Source organism: Panthera uncia, chromosome B4 (genome assembly GCF_023721935.1).
Source record: "Panthera uncia isolate 11264 chromosome B4, Puncia_PCG_1.0, whole genome shotgun sequence".
Lineage (NCBI taxonomy): Eukaryota > Metazoa > Chordata > Mammalia > Carnivora > Felidae > Panthera > Panthera uncia.
The window spans coordinates 75,339,381-75,361,382 of record NC_064809.1 but is presented as its reverse complement, the minus strand read 5'-3'; the positions used below and the strand labels follow the sequence as shown (position 1 = coordinate 75,361,382).

Here is a 22,002-nt window from a genome sequence, read left to right as displayed (position 1 = left end):
TGAAGAGGCCTAGCCAGGGCCGTGTTTCCTTCTTTGAGAAAGGGCACGTAAGATCCATTCATTTGGTGCTGCTGCTGCTGCTGTTGTTGTTAAGTAAGCTACGCCCAACATGGGACTTGAACTCATGCCCCCGAGATCAAGAAGTGCGTGCTCTATTGACTGAGCCAGCCAGGTGCCTCAGTAATTTGTTTCTATGTCAGGAGATACGTCAGCGTGCCCCTGATTGCTAGACCTCTGACTCTTCATAGTTTAATTTCCCATCCTCGGGATCTCCTGCAGTTTACCAAGACCTTCAGTGTACTAATTACATCTTGTTCCATCATGTAACATAACCCTGGGATAAAACTATACATGTATATTCTTATCCCTTCTACATGAATGTGAACTCCTTCTGATTCCCCTTTCTAAAAACTTTTAAAACACCAAGGGGCGCCTGGATGGTTCAGTCGGTTGGGCGTCCGACTTCAACTCAGCTCATGATCTCACGGTTTGTGAGTTCGAGCCCCACGTCGGGCTCTGTGTTGACAGCTCGGAGCCTGGAGCCTGCTTCCCATTCTGTGTCTCCCTCTCTCTCTGCCCCTCCCCTGCTCATGCTCTGTCTCTCTCTTATCTTTCAATAATGAACAAACGTTAAAAAGTTTTTTTTAACTTTTAAAACACCGAGATATAATTGCCATGTAAAATTATATTAGTTTCAGATGTACAACATCATGATTTGATATGTATGTATTGCAAAACAATCACCACAGTAAGTCACAATAGTTAGCATCCATCTTCACGCATACAATTTTTTTCCTAGTGAGGAGAATGGACTGGAATGGAAAAGGACATATTTGTCAGTCAATGGCTACGTACTGTGTACCTGAGACCGTATTAATCTGATCTAGCAAAGGTATCAGACTGGGTACAACGGCTACAGCTGAGGCTACTATTTGGTTAAGCTTGCCCTGGTAAACTGCCATCCTCCAGGAATCTGTAGAACCAGACTGGTATACACCAGACCAGGGACCATTACCTCTGAATCCTGACACACTTACAGGTGGCACTCATCTCCCCACTCCCCCCTGAGATGCAACATTAATACCGTTATTGATTTATTATTTGGCTGGGTCAGGCCCAGAGGCTTCTCCGTTTCTGGACTTATGATTCGATTCCATTGATTGATAGGTCTATCCTTTGGCCGGTACCCTAGCTTCGTAGTAGGTTTTGAGATATGGAAGTGTGAGTACTCCAACTTTGCTCTTTTTCAAAATTGTTTTGACTTTTCTGAATCCCTTGCACTTCCATATGAATTTTAGGATCAGCGTATCCCCTTCTGCAAAATAGGCATCTGGGGTTTGGATAGAGATTGTGTTGAATCTCTGGATCAATCTGCGGAGAATTGCCATCCTAACAATTTAAAAATTTCCAATCCGTGAACATGGGGATGACTTTCCCTTTTAGATCTTCTCTAGTTTCTTTCAATGATTTTTGTAGTTTTCAGTATGCAAGTTGGTACTTTCATTAAGTTATGTATTTTATTCCTTTTGATGTTATGTTAAATAGAATTGGTTTTAAAGTTTTTTAATTTTTTACAGTTGATTTACTTACTTTGAGAGACACAGCACGAGTGGGGGAGGGACACAGAGAGAGGGAGAGACAGAGAATCCCAAGCAGGCTCCACACTGTTAGCACAGAGCCCAACGTGGGGCTCAAACTCACTTACCGTGAGATCATGACCCAAGCCAAAATCAAGAACCCAATGTTTAACCAACTGAGCCACCTGGGCACCCCAAATAGAATTGATTTGTATTTATCTATCTATCTATCTATCTATTTATTTGTTTATTTATTTATTTATGGTTTATTTATTTAGTTTGAGAAAGACAGAGACAGTGCGAGCAGGGGAGGGGCAGAGAGAGGGGGAAAGACGGAGAATCCCAAGCAGGCTCCAGGCCCTGAGCTGTTAGCACAGAGTCCGACAGGGGGCTTGAACTAACAAAAACGCTAGATCATGACCTGAGACAAAACCAAGAATCCGATGCTTAACCAACTGAGCCAACTGGGTGCCCCAAATAGAATTGGTATGTATGTATGTATTTAAAGTTTATTTAGTTTGAGAGAGGCAGAGACAGTGTGAGCAGGGGAGGGGCAGAGAGAGAGGGAGACACAGAATGTGAAGCAGGCTCCAGGCTCTGAGCCGTCAGCACAGAGCCTGATTCGGGGCTTGAACTCACAAAACTGGGAGGTCATGTCCTGGGCCAAAACCAAGATGCCAACACTTAACTGACTGAGCCCCTAGAATCGATTTTTAAATTTCTTTTTTAGAATGTTCATTACTAGTAAATGGAAATTAAATAGGTATTTTTTTTTTTATTGATCTCGAATTCTGCAACCTTGCTGAACTCATTTTACAATTTGTACGTGTGTAGGATTTTTTAATGTACAAGTCATTTCATTTGTGACTAAAGATAGCTTTAATTCTTCCTATCCAGTCTGTATGTCCTTTTTTTTTTTTTTTTTTTTAGTTTCTGTTTCTCTGCTAGATTCCTTATGTAGGAATTCCTTACCCATTCATTGTGTATACATTTTCCTTTTTTTTTTTTTTTTTTTCTCAAGATTTTATTTTTAAGTAATCTCTACACCCAGCCTGGGGCTCAAACTTGCAACCCCGAGGTCAAGAGTTGCACGCACTACCCACTGAGCCTGCCAGGTGACCCTACGTTTCCCTTTAAGTCTCGATATATATGTAACAGCTGATTTAAGCCTTTTGACTGCTAATTGTGACACCTTTTGACTGCTGATTACGGTTGGTATCTATTGACTGATTTTCTTAAGTATAGGGCATCCTTTTCTGTTTATTCACCTTTCTAGTAGTTTTATTACTGGAATGAATTATATTGCTTTACAGAGTGATTTTTATTTCAGAAGGCAGTTAATTTAAGAGGACTTAATTTCCAATCTTTTTCCTCTGTCATGGACAACAGCCGAAATTCCTGCCTCTTTCCATTTCTAGCTGCTTTTTTGTTTTCCTCCCCCCGCACCCTCCCCCCCCACCCCCCCGCTGGAACTCTGGATTTTTCTCCATATAATTTAGTTTAGTCATCAGCCAAAGATTTTGACACATCTTATATGCAGATTTGAGGACTCCTACCTTCTGGGGCTCTCTCCTTTCACAGATTTCCCACCTAACTACTCTGACTTCCCTGACAACATGGAACTCTATCCTTTTACACCTTAAGCCAGTAGGCAGTGGCTATCAGTCAAGTTCCTTGGAATTATGGCAATGTCCTCAGACAGAAAAATCACAAACACACAAATGTCACCTATTGCATTTCATCTTTCAGAAGTAGTTACTCTCCCATTTCTGTCTCCTTGTGGTCATTTCCCAGTGCCACTAAATTGGAGTGGTGTATTACACAGCGACCGAAACAGATTTTATTTATAATTTTAATCTTTTCATGGGTGAGACTGATTTATTTGAAAACTGCCTTAGTCTGGTTTTGGTATCAAGAGGAGTCGGGATGGCTTTTTCTATGTGAAACAGGGATTCTCTGCCTTGTGAATTTGTTAAAATTCAGATTTTCTTATTCTTGAATGAATTTTCTATAGTTTATAGAAAATTATCCATTTCTTTCTTTTTTTTTTTTTCCAAAAGCAATATATATATATTTTTTTATTTATACAGAGTCCTAACCACTTCAGTGGCTGGAGGAGTGGGAGAGGTTCCTTTTTCAATCCAGGGGCCTCCATAATGTTGGTCTGTTGTTACCAAACACACAGGCAAGTGGCGTCCTGGATTTGGTAAACTAACTACGTACAATGTTTAGTCTCTCTCTGCTAGAGCAACAAGGTGAGTATCAATCTCTGCTTCTGTAAGAATCCTGAATTTAGGATTTTCAACTGTCACCACTCCGACTTCTATTTCTGAAGGTTTGAAATCAATTGATAGAACAGTAGACAGGCGTGTAATTGTAGTTTCCGCTGTGTTCAAATGTCCAATCAAATTTCTTGTTGACTCTTTTTTCAAGGAAGCTGGTTGGTTCAGTTTGTTTAACTCCTGCAGCAGTGGCTTTAAACCCACAGTAGTAACCCGCAGGATCACACTTGTACACCTGAGGGTCTTGTTCTTCATCTATACCAATTAAAATCATACAACAACCAAGAGGCCTCATTTCAGCATTCTGCGTGTAGACCTGAGAAATAGCAGCAATTCTTCGGCACAGCGCGTCCACAGGCATCTCATAGCCATACTTGTACTTCCAATTAGCTGCCTCGTAGCGTGCCCTCTGTACCTGGGATCTGCTGTCCGCTGTCATTCCTGTCATCACACAGCCAGTGTTTTCAGTGATCTTGAAGAAGTGAGTCACTGTGCTAGAATCCAATAATTTGTCAGGTACTTTCTTCTGTGTGGCAATTACTGCCCAGTCTTTCCCTCTGACAGCTACTGATGTAAGGCCACCCTGGTTAATAGCCTTAAAAGCATATTCTACTTGGTAGAGCCGGCCCTCGGGTGAAAAAATGGTAATGTGGCGATCAAACCCAGCGCTGGAACCACGGGATATGTTGGCGCACCCGCCATTTCAAGCACTGTCTCTGAGCCCCCCAAAAATGAGCCATTTCATTTAAAATTCAAGTTTACGGCAAAATTATAATAATCCCTTAAGATTAAAAAAAAATACCAGAGTTGTAGTTATATTTTTTGTTTCCTACTAGTTGTGTGTGTGTGTGCGAATATTATCGACATTTTATTAGGTTAAGAAATCAAATTCTTGAACCCTATTTCCCTTGTTTTCTATTTATTAATTTGTTTTCCTCCTTATTTCCTTCCATCTTAGAGGGTCTTTTCCTTTGTTTAGTTGAATACAACTTAGTGTTTGTTTCTTAATAAATGGAGTTAATATAAATTTCCCTTAGATCTGCTTCTTAGGAATTCCCATTATTTGCAGATTCCATGTTGTGTTGTCAGCTGTGTCATACTTATTCATAGAAATGATCTCAGAAAGGAGTGTTCACCTTCATAGGTTGAGAACGGAGATTCAGAGAAGTGAATGAGGTCATTAGACCTCTATCAACTTCCGACTATCAGAATCTTGCCTCTACCCTTGTAGGGGGGTGGGAAATGCTTCCTCCCCTCAAAGGCTAATCCTTCTACCCATACTCTGAATCCCTGCCCCTCCTGCTTCCTCAATGGCCTTGCTTTGTCTTATCCCTCATTGCAGTATTTGGAACTTTTCCCTTTCTACTGACTGTTTTCCCCTGATGCAGGAATATTTTATTTCCTCCATCTTTAAAAAAAAAAAAAATTTTTTTTTAAACATTTATTGATTTTTGAGACAGAACATGAACGGGGGAGGGGCAGAGAGAGAGGGAGACACAGAATCGGAAGCAGGCTCCAGGCTCTGAGCCATCAGCCCAGAGCCCGACGCGGTGCTCAAACTCACGGACCACGAGATCGTGACCCGAGCTGAAGTCGGACGCTCAACCGACTGAGCCACCCAGGCGCCTCTCCTCCATCTTTTTTAAAACAGCCTCCCGTGATTCCTACACACCTCTTTGAACTACCGTTCCCTCTTTCCTTCCTGTGGGCAGAAACTTCTGGGAAGAGTAGCCTTCGTTCAGTCACACTTCTCTCCTCTCCTGAACCAGTTTTCTGGCTTCCGCCCCCCACGGCGGCAAGTGAAACTGCGAAGACCAAGGTCACCGGTGACTGCTCTGTTGCCAGATAGAGCACATGCTAGTCAATTCAGGTTTTACTCAGCCTCGTTGTAGCTTTTGGCATTGCTGACCACTCCCTCTTTAAAACTCTTCCCGACGACTTCTTTGCCCATGTTCTTTCTTGGTTTTGCTACCTCTCCAGAGACTGGCTCTCCCTTCTTCCTCCGCCCGTCTTCGTAGTTGTTTCCCATAGCTCCGTTACCGACCCTTTTCTCCCTCCACATGATCTTCCTTGGCAATACCATCCACTTCCCCGGCTTCAACTACCACTTTTAAATTTTTTTTTTTCAACGTTTTTTTAATTTATTTTTGGGACAGAGAGAGACATAGCATGAACGGGGGAGGGGCAGAGAGAGAGGGAGACACAGAATCGGAAACAGGCTCCAGGCTCCGAGCCATCAGCCCAGAGCCTGACGCGGGGCTCGAACTCACGGACCGTGAGATCGTGACCTGAGCTGAAGTCGGACGCTTAACCGACTGCGCCACCCAGGCGCCCCTCAACTACCACTTTTAAACGGATGTCTCCCAAATATCTAGTTCATGGTCACAGCTCTCCTGAGGCAGAGACCTCATGTTCAGCTGCCTTTTGGACCTCTCCGCTTGCATGTGCCACAGCACCCTCAAACGAATATGAACAAAATGGAGCACCGTCTTTTTCCCGACATCTATTCCTTCCCTTTTGTTCCCTACCTTGGTAAATGGCCCCACATCTACCTGACTCCCCAAGTCGGAAACCCAGGAGTTGTTTTGGATTCCTCCTTCCTTACCTGAAATACCCAGCAGTTGAAATCTTACCATCTCCCAAGTTTGCATTGTGTTGCCTCTTGTCTCTGTCCCGTCACCCCCTTCGTTGAAGTCCTCTGCCTCGATCACTGCAGTTCCCGCAAAGGCCTCCTGACTGGTCTCCCCGCCTTGGGTCTTACCTGGCTTTCCCTACGCACATGAATCCATTTTCTACATGACCACCCACCAGCATAATTTTCTAGGTTGCAAATCTGAGCATGTCATCCCCTTGCTATCAATCCCTCACTGGCGCTCTTTAACTCCCTGGATAAAAGCCCAAAGTTCCTAGCATGATACCCAAGGCCCTTGGTGATCTAGCCTTGGATCAAGCCCCCATGGATAACGATCTGTAACTTTTCCCCTTCAAACCCTCCATCCTAATAACGAATTGTAGCTCCCAGAGAATGCAACTCTGCCTTTCTGCTTTGTTGTCTTTATCTGGCTGTCTCATCCTTCAAAACTCAGTTCAGGGGCTACCTCCGTCAGCATGTATATTCCTCATTATTCTCCCTCATCATTGGGTTGGGTGCCTGTCCTACCTGTTCCCACTGTCCACCTCTACTCATAACCCTTACTATATTGTACTGTTTTCTTGTATCCCCTCCAAAGAAGGGACTTAATTTTCTCTAACTTCAGTTCTTATTGCAGTGCCTTCGGCCTAATGGGTAGGCATTCAATAAATGTATGTTAGGTGAAAGAATGTTCCCAGCTGCCTAAATAGCTTGGATAATCGTTCAAGGACCAGTTTTAGTGTTGGAGAACATGCACAATTTGATGGGCTCCTATCACGTTTCTTGAAACCAAGAAATGAAGAGCAAATGACTTATTGCTTTAGTAAAGGCTGAAATCCAGCCCAATCACACATGAGGAAAAAAAAAAATACAATTTATGATCCATAGTTTAAAACTAACCAAATGCCACATGGGTAGGAGGTAAACTCAACTTTAATTTTTCCTGAAAAAGGCTTCTTAGTTTTCAAAATGACTCTCTTTTGTTCCTTGACCTGTCTTCCGGTAACAGCAGTGATTTGCAATAACTTTGGATCTCTGTGTTCATTTTCCTTAGACCGCTCCAGCTCTCTGTAGGTTTTGCTATCTGAAGTCAAATTGAAGATGTATCAATTCCAATTTATCCATCCTCCCAATGTGTGAAGCACTAAACACAATCAGGCATCAATATTTATTAACACAAGACAAAGGAAACACATTCAATGAGTTAATAGAACACTGTCCAGCCAGATGTTAAATTTAAAAATGTATATCTAGTCTAATTTCAAATAAATAAAAAAACTTTATACATAATTACACAGTACTATAGTTTGAATTTGACACTGGTAAATACCTTGACAGAAAGTAAACAAAACATCATTTAGGACTAAAAAATTATTCTCATATCTTTACACTCTCTTCCTGTGGACAAATAACATGGCCCATCTACATATACCTAAACCGGAAATGTTATTATGAATGATAAAGAAAAGGCCTATTGTGTATCTGGAGTAGTGCAGCTTCTTGCTCCAAACACTCTTGCTTTTACATCAGAGCAGACAACGAAAACAACAACACTAAGGCATAGGTCATGTTGGAGTTTGAGGGTGAGGTGATAACTCCTCATTGCTTTAGTCTAAAAGATTGCTGCGTATTCAAGGAAAGTAATTTATTTGGCCAAGATATTGAGCACCATGCCTGGGGCAGAGACCTTAACAAAAAACCTAAGGCCTCAGGCCCTTTGTTGATTCAACAAAAGCATTAAGCAAGCACTGCTCAGGGACTAAAGAAAGGAGAAACACTCGGATTACCAACAGACAGGCAATGGTCCCTAAACAGCCCGAGGCAGCACAACTTCAGGAGGAAAGGACTTGGTGGTTGTGGCGGTCTGGACCGGGGCCCTTTGTGAGGCAGGAAGTAAATAAAGGCTGTGGATTCACACTGATGCCCGCTGGCATGCCGGTCATTCCCAGGGTCTCACTGATGCAGGAGATGACATTTGTGCAGCTCTAAGAATCCCTTGGGCTTAGGAATTTTCCTGAGGCAGCCCCTTCCTGATCTACCTCAATTACTTCTGCTGAGAGGCAGAAAGAGGTTCAAAGGCTTTAAGATGAATGGATTTCTCTTAACTGGAATGGGGCCTTGCTATTAATCTAGTTTTCTTTTTCACAGGCGTAAAAACCCAGACAGAATGTGTTCCAGAGTTTTGGCTAGGCTGTTTCTATCAATAATGGCCTTTTGGGTCTGTCCTAAGACCTTCTACCACAAAGGTTCTACTTAACGTGGAAAGAGCACAAGCATTGCGTCTTCAAGAGGGAGTTTTCTTATTCAAGTCTGTAACAGACCAGGCATTAAATCTGCAGATGACCCCCCAAACACCTCTAGCTAATGACTGGACTCTCTTCCCCTTCCAGAGGACACTTCACCACAGTTACTAATGAAGTTCCCAAAGACACAGCTCAGCTTTCTTTCTTCCACTAGCATATTCTGGCTTTGAGGGATAGGCAAAAGATCAATCGAGCAGCCATAAGGCAGAGAGCAAAAACTAGAGATAAAGCAGAGGTCTGAGGAACTACAAATCCAGATAATCAGATCCTAAGTAAATGGGAGTTGACCATACTCTGAGAGGAATGGAGTATCTTATTTGAAAGAATGAGTACAGATCGCTTCGGTCCAATATCGTAGCCACTGGCCGCATGTGGCTACCGAAAACTGGAAGTATGGGTAGTCCGAATTGAAATGTGCTTAATACACACTGGATTTCAAAGGCTTAATAGGAAACAAAGAAAATAAAATCTCTCACTTTTCATACTGATTCCACATGGAGATTATACTATTTTTGATATACCGGGTTACAAAAATATATTAAAATCAATTTCGCTGGTTTCTTTTACTTTTTAAAACGTGATTACTAGAACATTTAAAATGACAGATGTGGCTCCCGTTATAATTCTAGCAGACACCCACAGTTGTATAGTGACAATTTTCACAGCAACCCAAAGGATAATACTCTGCCTATTTTTCTCTTAGAACTTGTGGATTATGGAGATAGAACTCTTTAATCTTCAGAAATCCCCTGCTTTGTTTAGTGAATTACTGAAAACTACTTTAGGTGAAAATTACTTTCCAAATAAGCAAGCTGTTTTTTTCCACAAACCGAACTGTAGCTAGTCACTGGGCTTTCTTGTCCCAGCGTAAGTGCTTTTTTTTGTACATCTTAGAACCTCTTCCGTCATGTGTAAACTAATTTCATCCAAAATGTCAAAAAAGAGATTTGGAACTGGAACATGCCTTGGGGTCTGCCCTCAGTGGAGAAAGAACTGGGAGGAAAAGAGGCTTGTGTAAAAGGGAGGCAAGAAAGTGGCTTTGAGCCACGAGACTGAGGGCAGCCCCTGGGAGTGCCACCATGGTGAAGGGTCTGGGCTTTGCATTATAAACCTTATTTTCAGGGTAATTACAAGTCTTAAAAATTGTTTAAAAACATATTTAGTTTACATGATGTTACAGTGGGGTAAATAATATGTATTATTAAAATAGTCTAAATAAATATTTACACAATAGACCAGAGTGGGTCAAAGAGAACCATTCTGATTTAACAAGTTAACTCTGTTCACTTGGAGCTTCTTTTTTTTTTTTTTTAAATTCTTAAAAATATTTCTGTAAGAAAAAAATAATAAAATTCAACTATATTCAAATACATGAAGTATCAGACCAAAGAAAGGAAACCGAGCCAGAGGCCAAATTCAGTCCCATGCTCAGTCCACTTGGCCCGGGCACCACAGTTATTTCAAAAGAGTTTCTTGCACACATCAGACTTCCCCTATTTCAGCGTAAGCCTAGCTATTTTGGCAACCCGAATCAGTCAGTTTTGAGATACGGAGTTATGTCGCCTTTGCGGTTTCACGTGACTGTCGATCCCAGTGCCTTCCCAGCCTGTCATTCTTGTTCCTAAAATCCCTGCCCTCATGAACTGGAAGAACAGAGGACGCTTTTCAGTTTTCAGAAAAGAGAAGCTATATGTATAAACTGTAGACGCAGTTGACAATGGGCCTGGAAAAAGAGGAAATCCTAAATTCTTACCTGTCACTCGAAATTTGAAACACAGTTTCAACACTGGGGGCCACAGTGAGTTATTGTGGTTCCTTAGAATAGGGTGGGATCTAATGAAGCTTAGCCTTTTCATTAACATTTTGATTTTTAAACTGAGATTTTTAGCTTGTAGGAACAGGTTGAGTTCTTAAAAGCTTAAGCCGATTCTGGGAATGCAAGCTTTGAAAACAAACAGAGGCAGCTTTAGTTTATAAAACACATCAGCCAACAGAGACATAGTACAATGTGCAGCAAAACCTGTGATCGATTTGCACTTTTTAGTTACCTATTCAATTACACTGCATTAAGAGAACACTGAGATGCTCTCCAAGGAGAAATGTTTCTACTTTAGTTGTTAGGACTATACAAGCCAATGTGTCAGTTTTTTAGCTGAATTGTGTGTGTCTTCTTATTTACATGTTTAAAACACTGGTCAAAATGTTTTCCTGTCAAGAATTATATATATAGAGTAACTCTCATATTCAGTGGGTTATATCTGATTTGCTTATGGGTCAGCGGAAAGTAAGCCGAGTATCCGTGTTAACAAAACCCGTAGAATGTCCAGCGACGGTAAATCAGCAGAATACAGTACAGAGCGGGGAGCTGTGGAACTCCGACTACCCCCTTCGTGTGAATTCATTGAACTCCCTTACAAAATTCTAAAACAGCATTAGATAAAAATACAAGTATTTACAACAGATGAAAAAAATGCAACATGCATGTAATTGCTTTAGTAACGTGCTGCTCACGCTATGTCAAAGCTCATGACTAATGGGCTGTTAACATTTTTTTCATTTGCTACCACTGCCCTTGCCTGTGTGTCCTGTGACTGCGGAATCCCACAGGATGAGATGAAGGGTATAATGTAACCATCTCAGCTTATTTCACATCATTTGAAAGCTTGCTCCTAGTCGCCGGTCTTGGGTCCTTGTGGTTTTTCAGGACGGCCCCCTGCAAGCCCCACAAGGCGGGTTACATGTTATAAGCCACGTAGATGGGGTCTAACTGGTCAGCCAGGAAGCTGTCCCGGAGGTGCATCCTCTGCTTCTCTCCTCTGGAGTTGATGGGGATAACACCTGGGTCCACCACAACCACAACGCCAACGATGAGGTAATGCTCTTCCAGGACCACATTTGTCACTAAAGGAACCAGATCTAGGGCTTCCTGTTCAGAGCCACACAGTTCTACGACCACCACGAGCAAGTTGGTCCACGTGAACACGGCACTGAAATTCCAACGACATTCAGTTAACCTGTCAGTCCGTTTACCAGTCATCTTTTATAGTACCTGCCCAAAACCTGTCCCCATTTCCCTGAGGACTGCCTTCTCTCTTGGATCCAACCAGAAGGCTGGCAGCCATGTCTGTAATATATGGCCTTGCCCCTGTGATCACAGTAGATCAGCTGAGCCATCCACAATCTCTTGGGGGTTTGGAAATGAGATTGGAAGTTGGTCAGCTGGTCACGTGAACTGGCCACATGTGAAAGGTCTGTGGTAGCCAGGTGTCCAAAGAAGCATAGGGAACGGCTCTTCAGGGGGCAGAGAAAGAATGGAGTGGATGCCCACATGGCTCTAGAAAGTGAGAGGACAGTGATTCCTGATGGCCTTCCCTTCCTTTGTTTCTACCTTTCTTGAGACCCAGAGAGACTTTGAGGAACCTCTGAGGTAGCTAGGTATTCTTTCCATTAACCCTCTCTTTTGCTTAAGTTTTTGTCTTTTTGTTTTCTTTTTGCAGAGTTTCTGTTATTTACAACAGAAGAGTTTTGACTAAGATAATATTCTTAGGGCCAACAGGAAGGGAGTGGACCTGTCCTTATCTGAGCTTAAAGTGCCCCATACAGTGTCTCTTCCATCATGCCATAAAAGTGCCATAAGGTAGAAAGTTGCCTTACATTGAGTGGGACTACTGGGTTAGGCTTGTGATATGCAGTGTTAAATGGCTTTAAAAAACAGATTCCATCATTAAAAAAAGGTACACAGCCTTTGGTTTCATTAAAAGTCAAAGGTCTAAAATTAGAGGTTAATCATGGCACCTCACTTCTCTGTATTATTCTTATAACTCACGGGCATTGTTCAGGTCTGAGGACAGACTCTGAGCAAAGTGAATGAAAATACTGACAAAGAAACATCTAGAAAGCATGAGCAACCATGAAAAGAACTGTGGCAATTTAGCATAGGTAAAAAACAAAAAACAAAAAAACAACCAAGGAAGGACATCCTACATTAAAAATGTGGAAAAGCGCACCTGGGTGGCTCAGTCTGTTAAGTGTCTGACTTTGGCTCAGGTTATGATCTCGCTGTGTGGGTTCAAGCCCCACATCGGGCTCTGTGCTGACAGCTCAGAGCTTGGAGCCTGCTTGGGATTCTGTGTCTCCCTCTCTCTCTCTCTCTCTCTGCCCCTCTCCTGCTCATGCTCTCATGCTCTGCCTCTCTCTCTCTCTCAAAAATAAACACTAAGAAAAAACTAAAAAACCTGAAAAAGAAACTGTAAAGATTCTGTATTATCAAGAATCCAGAATGAAAGCCAGGTAAAAACTAAAGAGTTTTAATTTTAAGGAATTTCTAGTCAGTATGAGGCGGGATAATCCTTTATCAGGGAGAATGTGGGGGAAATTCCTACACTGAGAAGGAAGCTGGATGAAATAATAACGATGCTTTTCATCTGCTTATCATTTGACAATTTGTGAGGCACATTCTCATTTGATTTTCACCATAATTAGGAAACAGCAGAAAAAGTATTTTACATGAGAAAAGCTGCCTGGTGGGAGAGCTGGGCCTTCAAGCTGGGTCTTTTGAACTTCCAGTCATGGTTCTTTCCACCTTATCACACCCACTTTCTAAAAGCAGATGACCAGTTCGATCGCTTCCAAAGGTAAGAGTCTATCCGTAGAAAGGACTCAACCCCATGATGGTTCTATGGAGCCTGTCTCAGTGTCTCCACGGCCTCCTCTGCCACAGCAGATGGCACACCAAGACAGGAAAGAATCGGTCCATTTATTTTCTTACTCCCCTAGGAGTTCTACGTCTGTAGGTGCCATTGGGTACAAAAGGCTGACTACTTAGATCAATTTAATGGACGCTACCGCTGAGGTGGGGAACCTATTCCGTGCAGGGGAATTTACCATTCGGCAATGCTCCTGTGGATCCGGGACACTGAGGTCTCAATATCGATCGGGTGGTATCGTAATCCTCTCAGCTCCAGCGTTTCGTCCAGAGCTCCCACCACATATAATGCATCATGACGCTCTGACAGAAAGAAAAAGAGAAATTTGGTTCATCAGACATAAGGAGTACGATGCAATGGTGGAGTTCAGGGCACAAGGTCAGACGGCCTGCCGTGTCCCCTGACTCCACCGCTCACCAGCTGGGTTAACTTTGAGCAAATTACTGGAGTCTCCGGTCCTGTTTCCCCCTCTGTGAGACAGGGAGAACTCTAAATGGCTGCTGCGAGTATTAAATGAGATAGTCCATGTAAGGGAGTTCCCATGATGCCTGGCACATTATAAGTGCTAAAAAAAAATTAGCCATTATTACTATTACTGCTGCTGCTGCTGCTGCTGCTACCACCACTACGTCCCAGGAATTGTGCCCAGTGCTGGGAAGCAAAGATGACAAAACACAATTCCTGCCCTGAAGACACTTATTGTCTAGTGGGGAAACAGACACACAACAAGTACTCCATTGTGATGTGGTGGGCCCGGTGCGGGCATAAGGTTTGAGGTGAGCAGAGGACACCCCCGCCGGAGCTCAGCTCGAGGCTTCCGAGAAAGAAAAGCCGAAACCAGGCTGAGCTTTTACGGATAAATAGGAATTAGCCAGTGACAGCTGGGAGAGCGGTGGGGTGGGGGGTGGAGAAGATTTGAGAGGGTGAAGAAATGAGCATGTGTTGTGATCCCCAGACATCTTCAAGGAGTCCAGGTAGAAGGAGCAGGATCACAGAATACGGAGAGACTAGTCCTGGTTATTAATAGGCTTGTAATCCAGCGGGAACTTGGAAGAAATCCTTTTTTTTTTAAATTTTATGCACACACTGTATATACGTAAGTCTACATGGTTTATGTCTATATAGAAATTGCATTTTGAAGCAAGAGATGATTTTGCTAAGTCTACTGAATATAATATTTTCAGGAAAAGGTAACATTTCTGAAAAATTGAGCAAAACAAAGTGCTAGAAGCTGTTGGGGAGAGAAGGATGAGGAGGTCCAGCAGGGTTCCCATCATATGAGAAGAGCTCATAAAGACTTTGACTGCTCAAGGTCACAAAGCAAATGGCAGACAGAGGTAGGCTTCAAAGCCAAGGGACCTGGGGAGGGATAACTTCCTCTTCTCCACGAAACTCGGAAGAAACTGTGGCTGCTGGTCTCTATGGACCAGGCACAAGGAGCTTAGGAGAAAGGACTTGGCTCTAATTCAGGCCTGTAAAGTCCAGTGAGTTATTTGTATCAGTTCTTGAAATGCACGACACAGTTAGCGCTGGGCATTTCAACATGGCCATTAATGGCATCAGGAAGAAGAGCTGAAGGCAGGCAGCAGGGAAGCCAAGCCAATCAACTAAGGAGAGGGTAATGGGGGGCTGCCTACACCAGAGCCTTGCCAAGCAGTCTGGTATCTAACGTGAGGTGCCGAAGGGACAGAGCGCTTCAGCAAGACGGCTCCTCCACATCAGGGATCAGGCTCGATTCGTCTGCTCCCAAAATGGGATGTGGGAGTAGAGGAGCTACAAGATGAAACACCTGTCCTAGGAGCTTGTGCAGGGGTAGGATCGGCTCCATAGGGGCCGAGGGTGCACGGTCTGCCAGGGGCACTCGGTCGTCATCAGGCATATCTCCACGGCCGTCGGCCATGCTACCCCGTAGTTCAGAGATGCTGACGCGGTACCCTGGCGCCTGCATCCCAGGGACTCTTCAAATGAACATAAATTCATGTATGGGTTTAAGAATGGCAGAAGGGAATAATGAAACACACACACTCCACAACGGAAAGGCAGGCTGAGGAAGGCCAGCCGGAGACACTGGATGAAACACAAAGCAGGCTGAAGGGCGAAGCGTTGCTGAGGAAGCTACCTCCAGTGGCTGCTGTGAGCTCGGTCCGGCGGACAAAACCAAGGTATCCTGTCCGAGCCCAGAGTGTCTGCGCAGCATCCCCAAAACTGAGGCGAGTGTTGAAATGATCGGCTTGAAGAGTCTCACTATCATAGATGGTGTAATAGCCACTGGCTGTGTGGGGACTGTTCACCCAAATCTACAACAAGAAAAAGGCATAGGTCACATTTCACCAGGAACATAGAACTGTATCAGTTCAATTCTCTTGGGACAGTTTTTTTTTTTTTTTTTCCAATTCTCACTTTTATGTTAACAACAATAACAACACAACAAGAAAGGCAGCTGACACTTACCAAGTGTTTCCACTGTGCTAAACAGAGAGGTAAGTACTTTATATGCCTCAGCCCCATCAATCATGATACACGTGACAGTACAGTTACATACTATTATTATTCCTATTTTACAGATGAAAAAATGAGTTAAGGAACTCGCAGAGGAGGCAGAAACTACGAGACTCCCACCCAAGCCTGTACACAGGCTGCAGCTACAGCTGCACAGGCCGTGCTCTTAACCACGATGCTACACTGCCTCCCTGGCTGGCTCATTTCTCAACCACGTTCAGAGCTGCACAAACGCAGTGGGGATCGTTTCTGCGCTTCTGAAACTCAGGTATAACACCCTCAGGAAAACACTACAGGGTATTTGAATTTACAATGTAAATATAGCAAGAGCTAAAAATGATAACACTAGTATTTCCTGAGAACCCGTTATGTGACAGGCACTGTTCCATGTGCATAACAGATCTAGGTATTCATGTATTTAACCGTCACACAATTTCATTAGGTAAGTGAGATAGGTGCAATTATTATTTATGGATGATAGAACTGAGGCTCAGAGAGATTAAGTAGCTTGCTCAGTAGTTAGAAGCTGGTAACCGGCAAGCCCAGGCCATCTGGCTCCTGCACCTCCGACACTCCTCCCAGTAAACTACGGGATGCAACATCAGTGCCCCTCAGATATTTGAGGGAAGAAAAATTAAGTCTTTTACAAAATCTTTACAAAAAAGAGTCTTTATACTAATACACAGATACATTTTAGAATAGAATATAAAATTTTAACGAATTTTAGGGGCACCTAGGTGGCTCAGTTGGTGAAGCATCTGACTTTGGTTTTGGCTCAGGTTATGATCTCACGGTTTGTGAGATGGAGCTCTGCACAAATAGCATGGAGTCTGCTGGGGATTCTCTCCCTCCCTCCCTCTCTCTGCCCCTCCTCCGTTCATGCTCCCTCACTCTCTCTCAAAATAAATAAACTTAAAAAAATTTCCATGAATTAAAAATATTTAGTATTTGTGGCTCCTTTCAGTTCTACTACTTAATAGGTGAGAACAGATAGGATTTGGCCATTTTCCTTTTCAGCTAAGGGAACGTCAGTGGAGAAATCTGGGAGTAGTTCTAATCCGGGTGCCTAAATCTTCTCTGCATCCTGGTCTCAACCTCCCTCTTTTTAGTCTCGAGCCTTACGGAGAAAGGTGGAAACTCTTTAAAAGACGAAAATTCACAGTGGAGGAAAAGCTAAATCCACAGTTTCGCGGACTTCTCGAATATGAACCCTAAAGTCTTTACTGCCGACTTTTCAGAGTAAAGATAAAAATGACACATACCTCTCCAAGGTGAGAGTCTCCTACAGGCCCTTTGGTCTCAGGATTAACAATAACCACTTTCACTCCAGGTAAAATCTGAGAATCAAAGGGAAAACACAAAGACTAAATCAAATCTAGTGATCCCTAGGAAATGCAGTCACCCCTCCACCCCTCTTCTAGTGAGGTGAGGGAGTGCACAAAGACAGGGGCTAATTGATGTGATGCTCCCTGGACTGTCCTCAGTGGAGACTAGAGATACAATAAGATTCATCCTCAAAAATAACCAGGGAACCAACCAGTCTACCTTCTCTTCAAAGGGTTGAGAAATTGCGGCCAGAACCATAAGACTAAGGATCTGTACTCATGCGACTGCTCCTTCTCATGATCTATTCTGTTCACTGGTGTGACTGCAGTAAAACCCCTTAAAGCAGAAAGGGCAGCAGGGAGGGACTGCCCAAGAGGCTTGGCTCTGATCTACAGTGAAAGCCAGTTAGAGGAACTTGAAGAATAAGAGAGGACGGTGGCAGCGTAGCAGGAGAATGGATCCTGACCCTGGGATCATGAGAGACATCACATGCTTGGGATCTCCCTCAGGAGAGAAAAGGAAGAACAGGTGTTGGCTGTGAGAATGGCTCACGGCTTCTCTGGTTACCCATATTCTGTCCCTTAAACCTCCTTTTTCATCGTGGGTTTCTAGAGTATGAGGTTAGTTGAGAAGTGCTACAGTGATTATCTGGTCTCATACACCTAAGACCTCAAGGAAGGAAGAGAACAGATCGTTTGCGCGGGTCTGGGCCAGGCACTGTGCAAAAGCTTCTGAGGCTCCCAACCACTAGCTGAGGCAGATGGAGATCTGACAAGATGGTAAGAAGATCAACCCAACTCCTCTCCAAAGAGGTTAAATGGAAGAGAGAAACTGGAGTGAGCACCTCGTGGGCTTGATCCGCTGCTTGATAGGTTATGCAGGATTCCTTTCTTTCTTTATAATTTCCCCCTCTGCCTTTCAGAATTACTAGAAGGAATTCTGAGGCATCATCACTATGTCTTCAAAAGGGTGAGAAACTTGATAGCTTAGGCTGATGTCTGATCACCCTTAGTAAATTGTTCAGAACTGCTCCAGACTTCATGCTGTGTCCCTTCAAAATTCCTATGTTGGGTTGCATGTAATCTACCCAGATCCTCAATGTGATGGTATTAGGAGCTGCAGCCTTCCATCATGTGTGATAATACAGCAACAAGACGGCCACCTATCAACCAAAAGTCCCTCACCAGAATCTGATGGTGCCTTGATCCTGGACTTCCCAGTCCCCAGAACTGTGAGAAGTTTCTGTTATTTATATGCCACCCAGTCTATGGTATTCTGTGACAGTGGCCCAAATGGACTAAGACAATAACTGTGTCCCTCCTTGAACATTTTAAAGCATCATTCTAATCTAAGAAATCTTATCCCCATAGACACTCACTCTATATATCTGTAATCTCTTCGTCATTTTGATTTCTCTCTCAATTTTAAATACATGTATGTCTTCCCTGATCTTCAACCACACCTCACTACTCCCCCCTATTTTTTCCTCGTAACATTGACAAAAATAGAATTGCCTCTTGTTCATCTCTCCACCTTGAATATAACGAACAGTGAATTTTACTGATTTGTCAAGTAAGAATAACACGTCAGTTGGATTAAAAAAAATCTGTGGACGAACACAAGGGAAGGGAAGCAAAAATAATCTAGAAACAGGGAGGGGGACAAAACATAGGAGACTCTTAAATATGGAGAACAAACAGAGGGTTGCTGGAGGGATTGTGGGGGGGGGGATGGGCTAAATGGGAAAGGGGCACTAAGGAATCTACTCCTGAAACCATTGTTGCACTGTATGCTAACTAACTTGGATGTAAGTTAAAAAACAAAAAAATCTGTGGAAATTAAGAAAGTTCGAACCTAGAATTCTTTGTATCTATGTACCCATACGAATTTCAAGTCTTAGTGGAGTTAAAATTATTGAATCATCTCCAGATTTCAATTAAGTTTTTCCCTGGGTACTAATCTATTATATAGCTTCAATGTTCTTTAAAATGAACCACTTCCCCGGGAGACCACCTTCCAGTGGTTAACAGAACAAATTACCTTTCCAGACTCTGAGAGGAGTAAACTCTGAGGGGCACCCCTTTCCACAAGACGAACCCTGTAGAAGAACAATATTTAATTTATATATATGTGTGTGTGTATATATATATCTCTCTTTAAAAAAATGGCTGCCCCACGTCTACTACAGCTATATATTCTATATACTGCCCTCCTGAGACCTCTATTTTGTCTCTCCTTATGCTAGAAGTTTCTCAAACTCGGTATTAACATTTTGGGTCAGAGAATGTTCGACTATAATTTTTTATGAGGGGCTATCTATCTTGTGCATTACAGGATGGTTAGCAACATCCCAGGCCTCTACCCACTAGATGTCAGTAGCAACTCCCTTCTTGTGACAACCCAAACCGTCTACATTGTCAAATGTCCTCTGGAGGGCAAAACCTCCCCAGGCTGAGGAACACTGCACTAGAGAGATGATCTACCTGTGCAGGCTAGGTCAGGGTCACGGGGACATCAGTGAACACAGCCAAAGTCAGTGGGACCTGGGAAAAATGTCCCAGAGCCCTTTAGGACTCCGTGGGATAGAGCTAAAAGCTGATGAGGAAGAAGGCTTTTATTCCCGGGGTTTGGATAAAGTGTTGTTTCAAAAACTCTCCTCTGCCTCATTTATCTTGTCTGTTCCACCTTTTATTTTTAAACTCCCAGAGGAAAGAGTCTATCCATTTTGGTTCATATCAAATATTACAAAACATTTTTACACAGACAGGAACGAAGTGTTACATTTAAATATTAACAAACAGCGCAGCAACCGTGATAAAACTTTCTCCTTACAAATATAAATCTTAATCAGGTATTAATAAAAACTAATTCCTTCCCTCTTCCCAACCCTCCCTGGAAGATACAAACAAAAGGAATGAAGGAAAAGTGCTGGCTTTCTTGAGGCTCAGAATTTTTTATGCCTAGAAGCTCCAATAGAGGGGCGCCTGGGTGGCTCAGTCGGTTGGGTGTCTGACTCTTGGTTTCAGCTCAGGTCATGATCTCACAGTGAGTTTGAGCCCCGCATCGGGTTCTGCACTGACACTGTGGAGCCCGCTTGGGATATTCTCTCTCTCTCTCTCTCTCTCTCTCTCTCTTGCTCCCCTCCTCTCTTTCCCCTTCCCCCACTTGAGCTGTCTCTGTCTCTCTCAAAATAGATAAGTAAATGAACTTAAAAAAAAAAAAGCGCTCAAATAGGGAGTGAACATAATAAATATACTGTACCTGTCATGTCTCAATGATTTTAGATCTACATATACAGTAGTTGGATCAGGCCCTGAGGTTCCCTGAAGAAAAATAAACCAATGTATTGTTCACTTAAAATTTAAATGAATTGATTTCCATATTTCACATTCTCAAATCAAGAAACAGATAATTTAGTCATTCACATGAAAAATCCAAACTCTATTTTGAAAGCTCACCCTCTCTTCAACCAGATGAGGTGGGTTTGCAGTCAAAACCTGAAAGAGGCTCATGGCCTCGTGTTTCTCTCCCTCCCTCCCCTGAGAGAGTAGGCCAGGGGCCCGGTCACAAGGGCTAGAACAGCCCTGAAAGGTTAGCAGGCTGAGGAGGATCCTCATCCCTGGACTCCAGGCAGAGATGACACAGGCCAGCATCCATGGGATTCTCAAAACTAACACTGGCCCAAGTGGACAGTGATGGGGCTCCATCATGATCAGGCTACTTGAAAGTCACTTGCCTGCGGTCACAGAAGCCCTGAAAGCACCCACCCCAGTATGCCATCTTCCTTTACTCTCACTCTTGTCCATGCCTATATTTACCACATTAGCCTCCAAGCTACATAAAATCAGACTTAGTTCTTTTCTGTCATTTACCCACCAAGAGTAACATGGCAAAGTTGCCATCTGGCTGGAGAAAAGAATACAGGTTTATTTGTGCTTCCTTTGTTTAAAAAAAAAAAAAAAAAAAGGAGGAGACAGAAAAACAGAAGGTAAGATATTAATAAAACTCAAATAAGACTCAAAAATCTTCTTGATTCATCATCATGTACCATTAAACTACTAGAGTAAACATTTATATTGGTGCTCAATTGCTGGGCATGGCTCCAAGCGTGTGCACCTAGTAACTCATTGATTCTACAGAATGATCCCCGTGAAGAACAATACTATTATCTTCATCCTACAGGTGAGCAAATGAGGCAGAGTGAAATCCAAACGATAAGCTTGCAATCCCAGAGCAAGTAAGTGTAACTGGGCTCATGCCAGGCTGTCTGGCTTCGAAGCCTCTGCTGTGGGGCACCACACACTTCTCCTCCATTTGTTATCAAGGAAGATTTCATGAAAGTCACCTGTAAACATATCGCTACATTGACTCTTGATCCAAAAGTGGTGCTGACAGCCCGAGGGGACAGACCAATGTCTTTGAAGAGCTTGGAGAAGGACTGCTGGAGGGCAATGCGGGGCCGCTCCTCGGCCACAACCACACACGTTCGGATGCAGGAGAGGTTGATTCCTCTGGTCTGTAAGACGCCAATGGCACAGGAGCTCAAGTTAGTAGGATCAGGAAAAGAACTGAATGGGTAGGGCCATTGCTCTATCTCTTTGGTCAGGAAAACTCAAGGAACTGTGTCTTCTCACCTCAAGACACCCAGAGAAAAGACAAAACTTTTTAGAAACACCA

At 43.2% G+C, this 22,002-nt stretch overlaps 1 protein-coding gene and 1 pseudogene across 4 annotated transcripts in view; both read right to left on the bottom strand.

The window, feature by feature from the left end:
* Positions 1 to 3,045: 3,045 nt before the first annotated feature.
* On the bottom strand, positions 3,046 to 4,389 carry LOC125920239 (proteasome subunit alpha type-6-like; annotated as a pseudogene).
* A 3,017-nt stretch (positions 4,390 to 7,406) lies between these two features.
* The window catches only part of DIP2B (disco interacting protein 2 homolog B), a 226,750-nt gene continuing 212,154 nt past the window's right edge, over positions 7,407 to 22,002 (bottom strand). For all 4 annotated transcript variants that reach the window (XM_049627296.1, XM_049627297.1, XM_049627298.1 and 1 more), the window contains 7 exons: positions 21,671 to 21,841; positions 20,587 to 20,648; positions 19,366 to 19,423; positions 17,262 to 17,336; positions 15,620 to 15,797; positions 13,679 to 13,802; positions 7,407 to 11,781 (listed from right to left, as the gene is read on the bottom strand). In XM_049627296.1, coding sequence (XP_049483253.1) covers positions 11,529 to 11,781; positions 13,679 to 13,802; positions 15,620 to 15,797; positions 17,262 to 17,336; positions 19,366 to 19,423; positions 20,587 to 20,648; positions 21,671 to 21,841 — 921 coding nt within the window. In that variant the 3' untranslated portion in view covers positions 7,407 to 11,528. The remainder of the gene's footprint in view (positions 11,782 to 13,678; positions 13,803 to 15,619; positions 15,798 to 17,261; positions 17,337 to 19,365; positions 19,424 to 20,586; positions 20,649 to 21,670; positions 21,842 to 22,002) is intronic.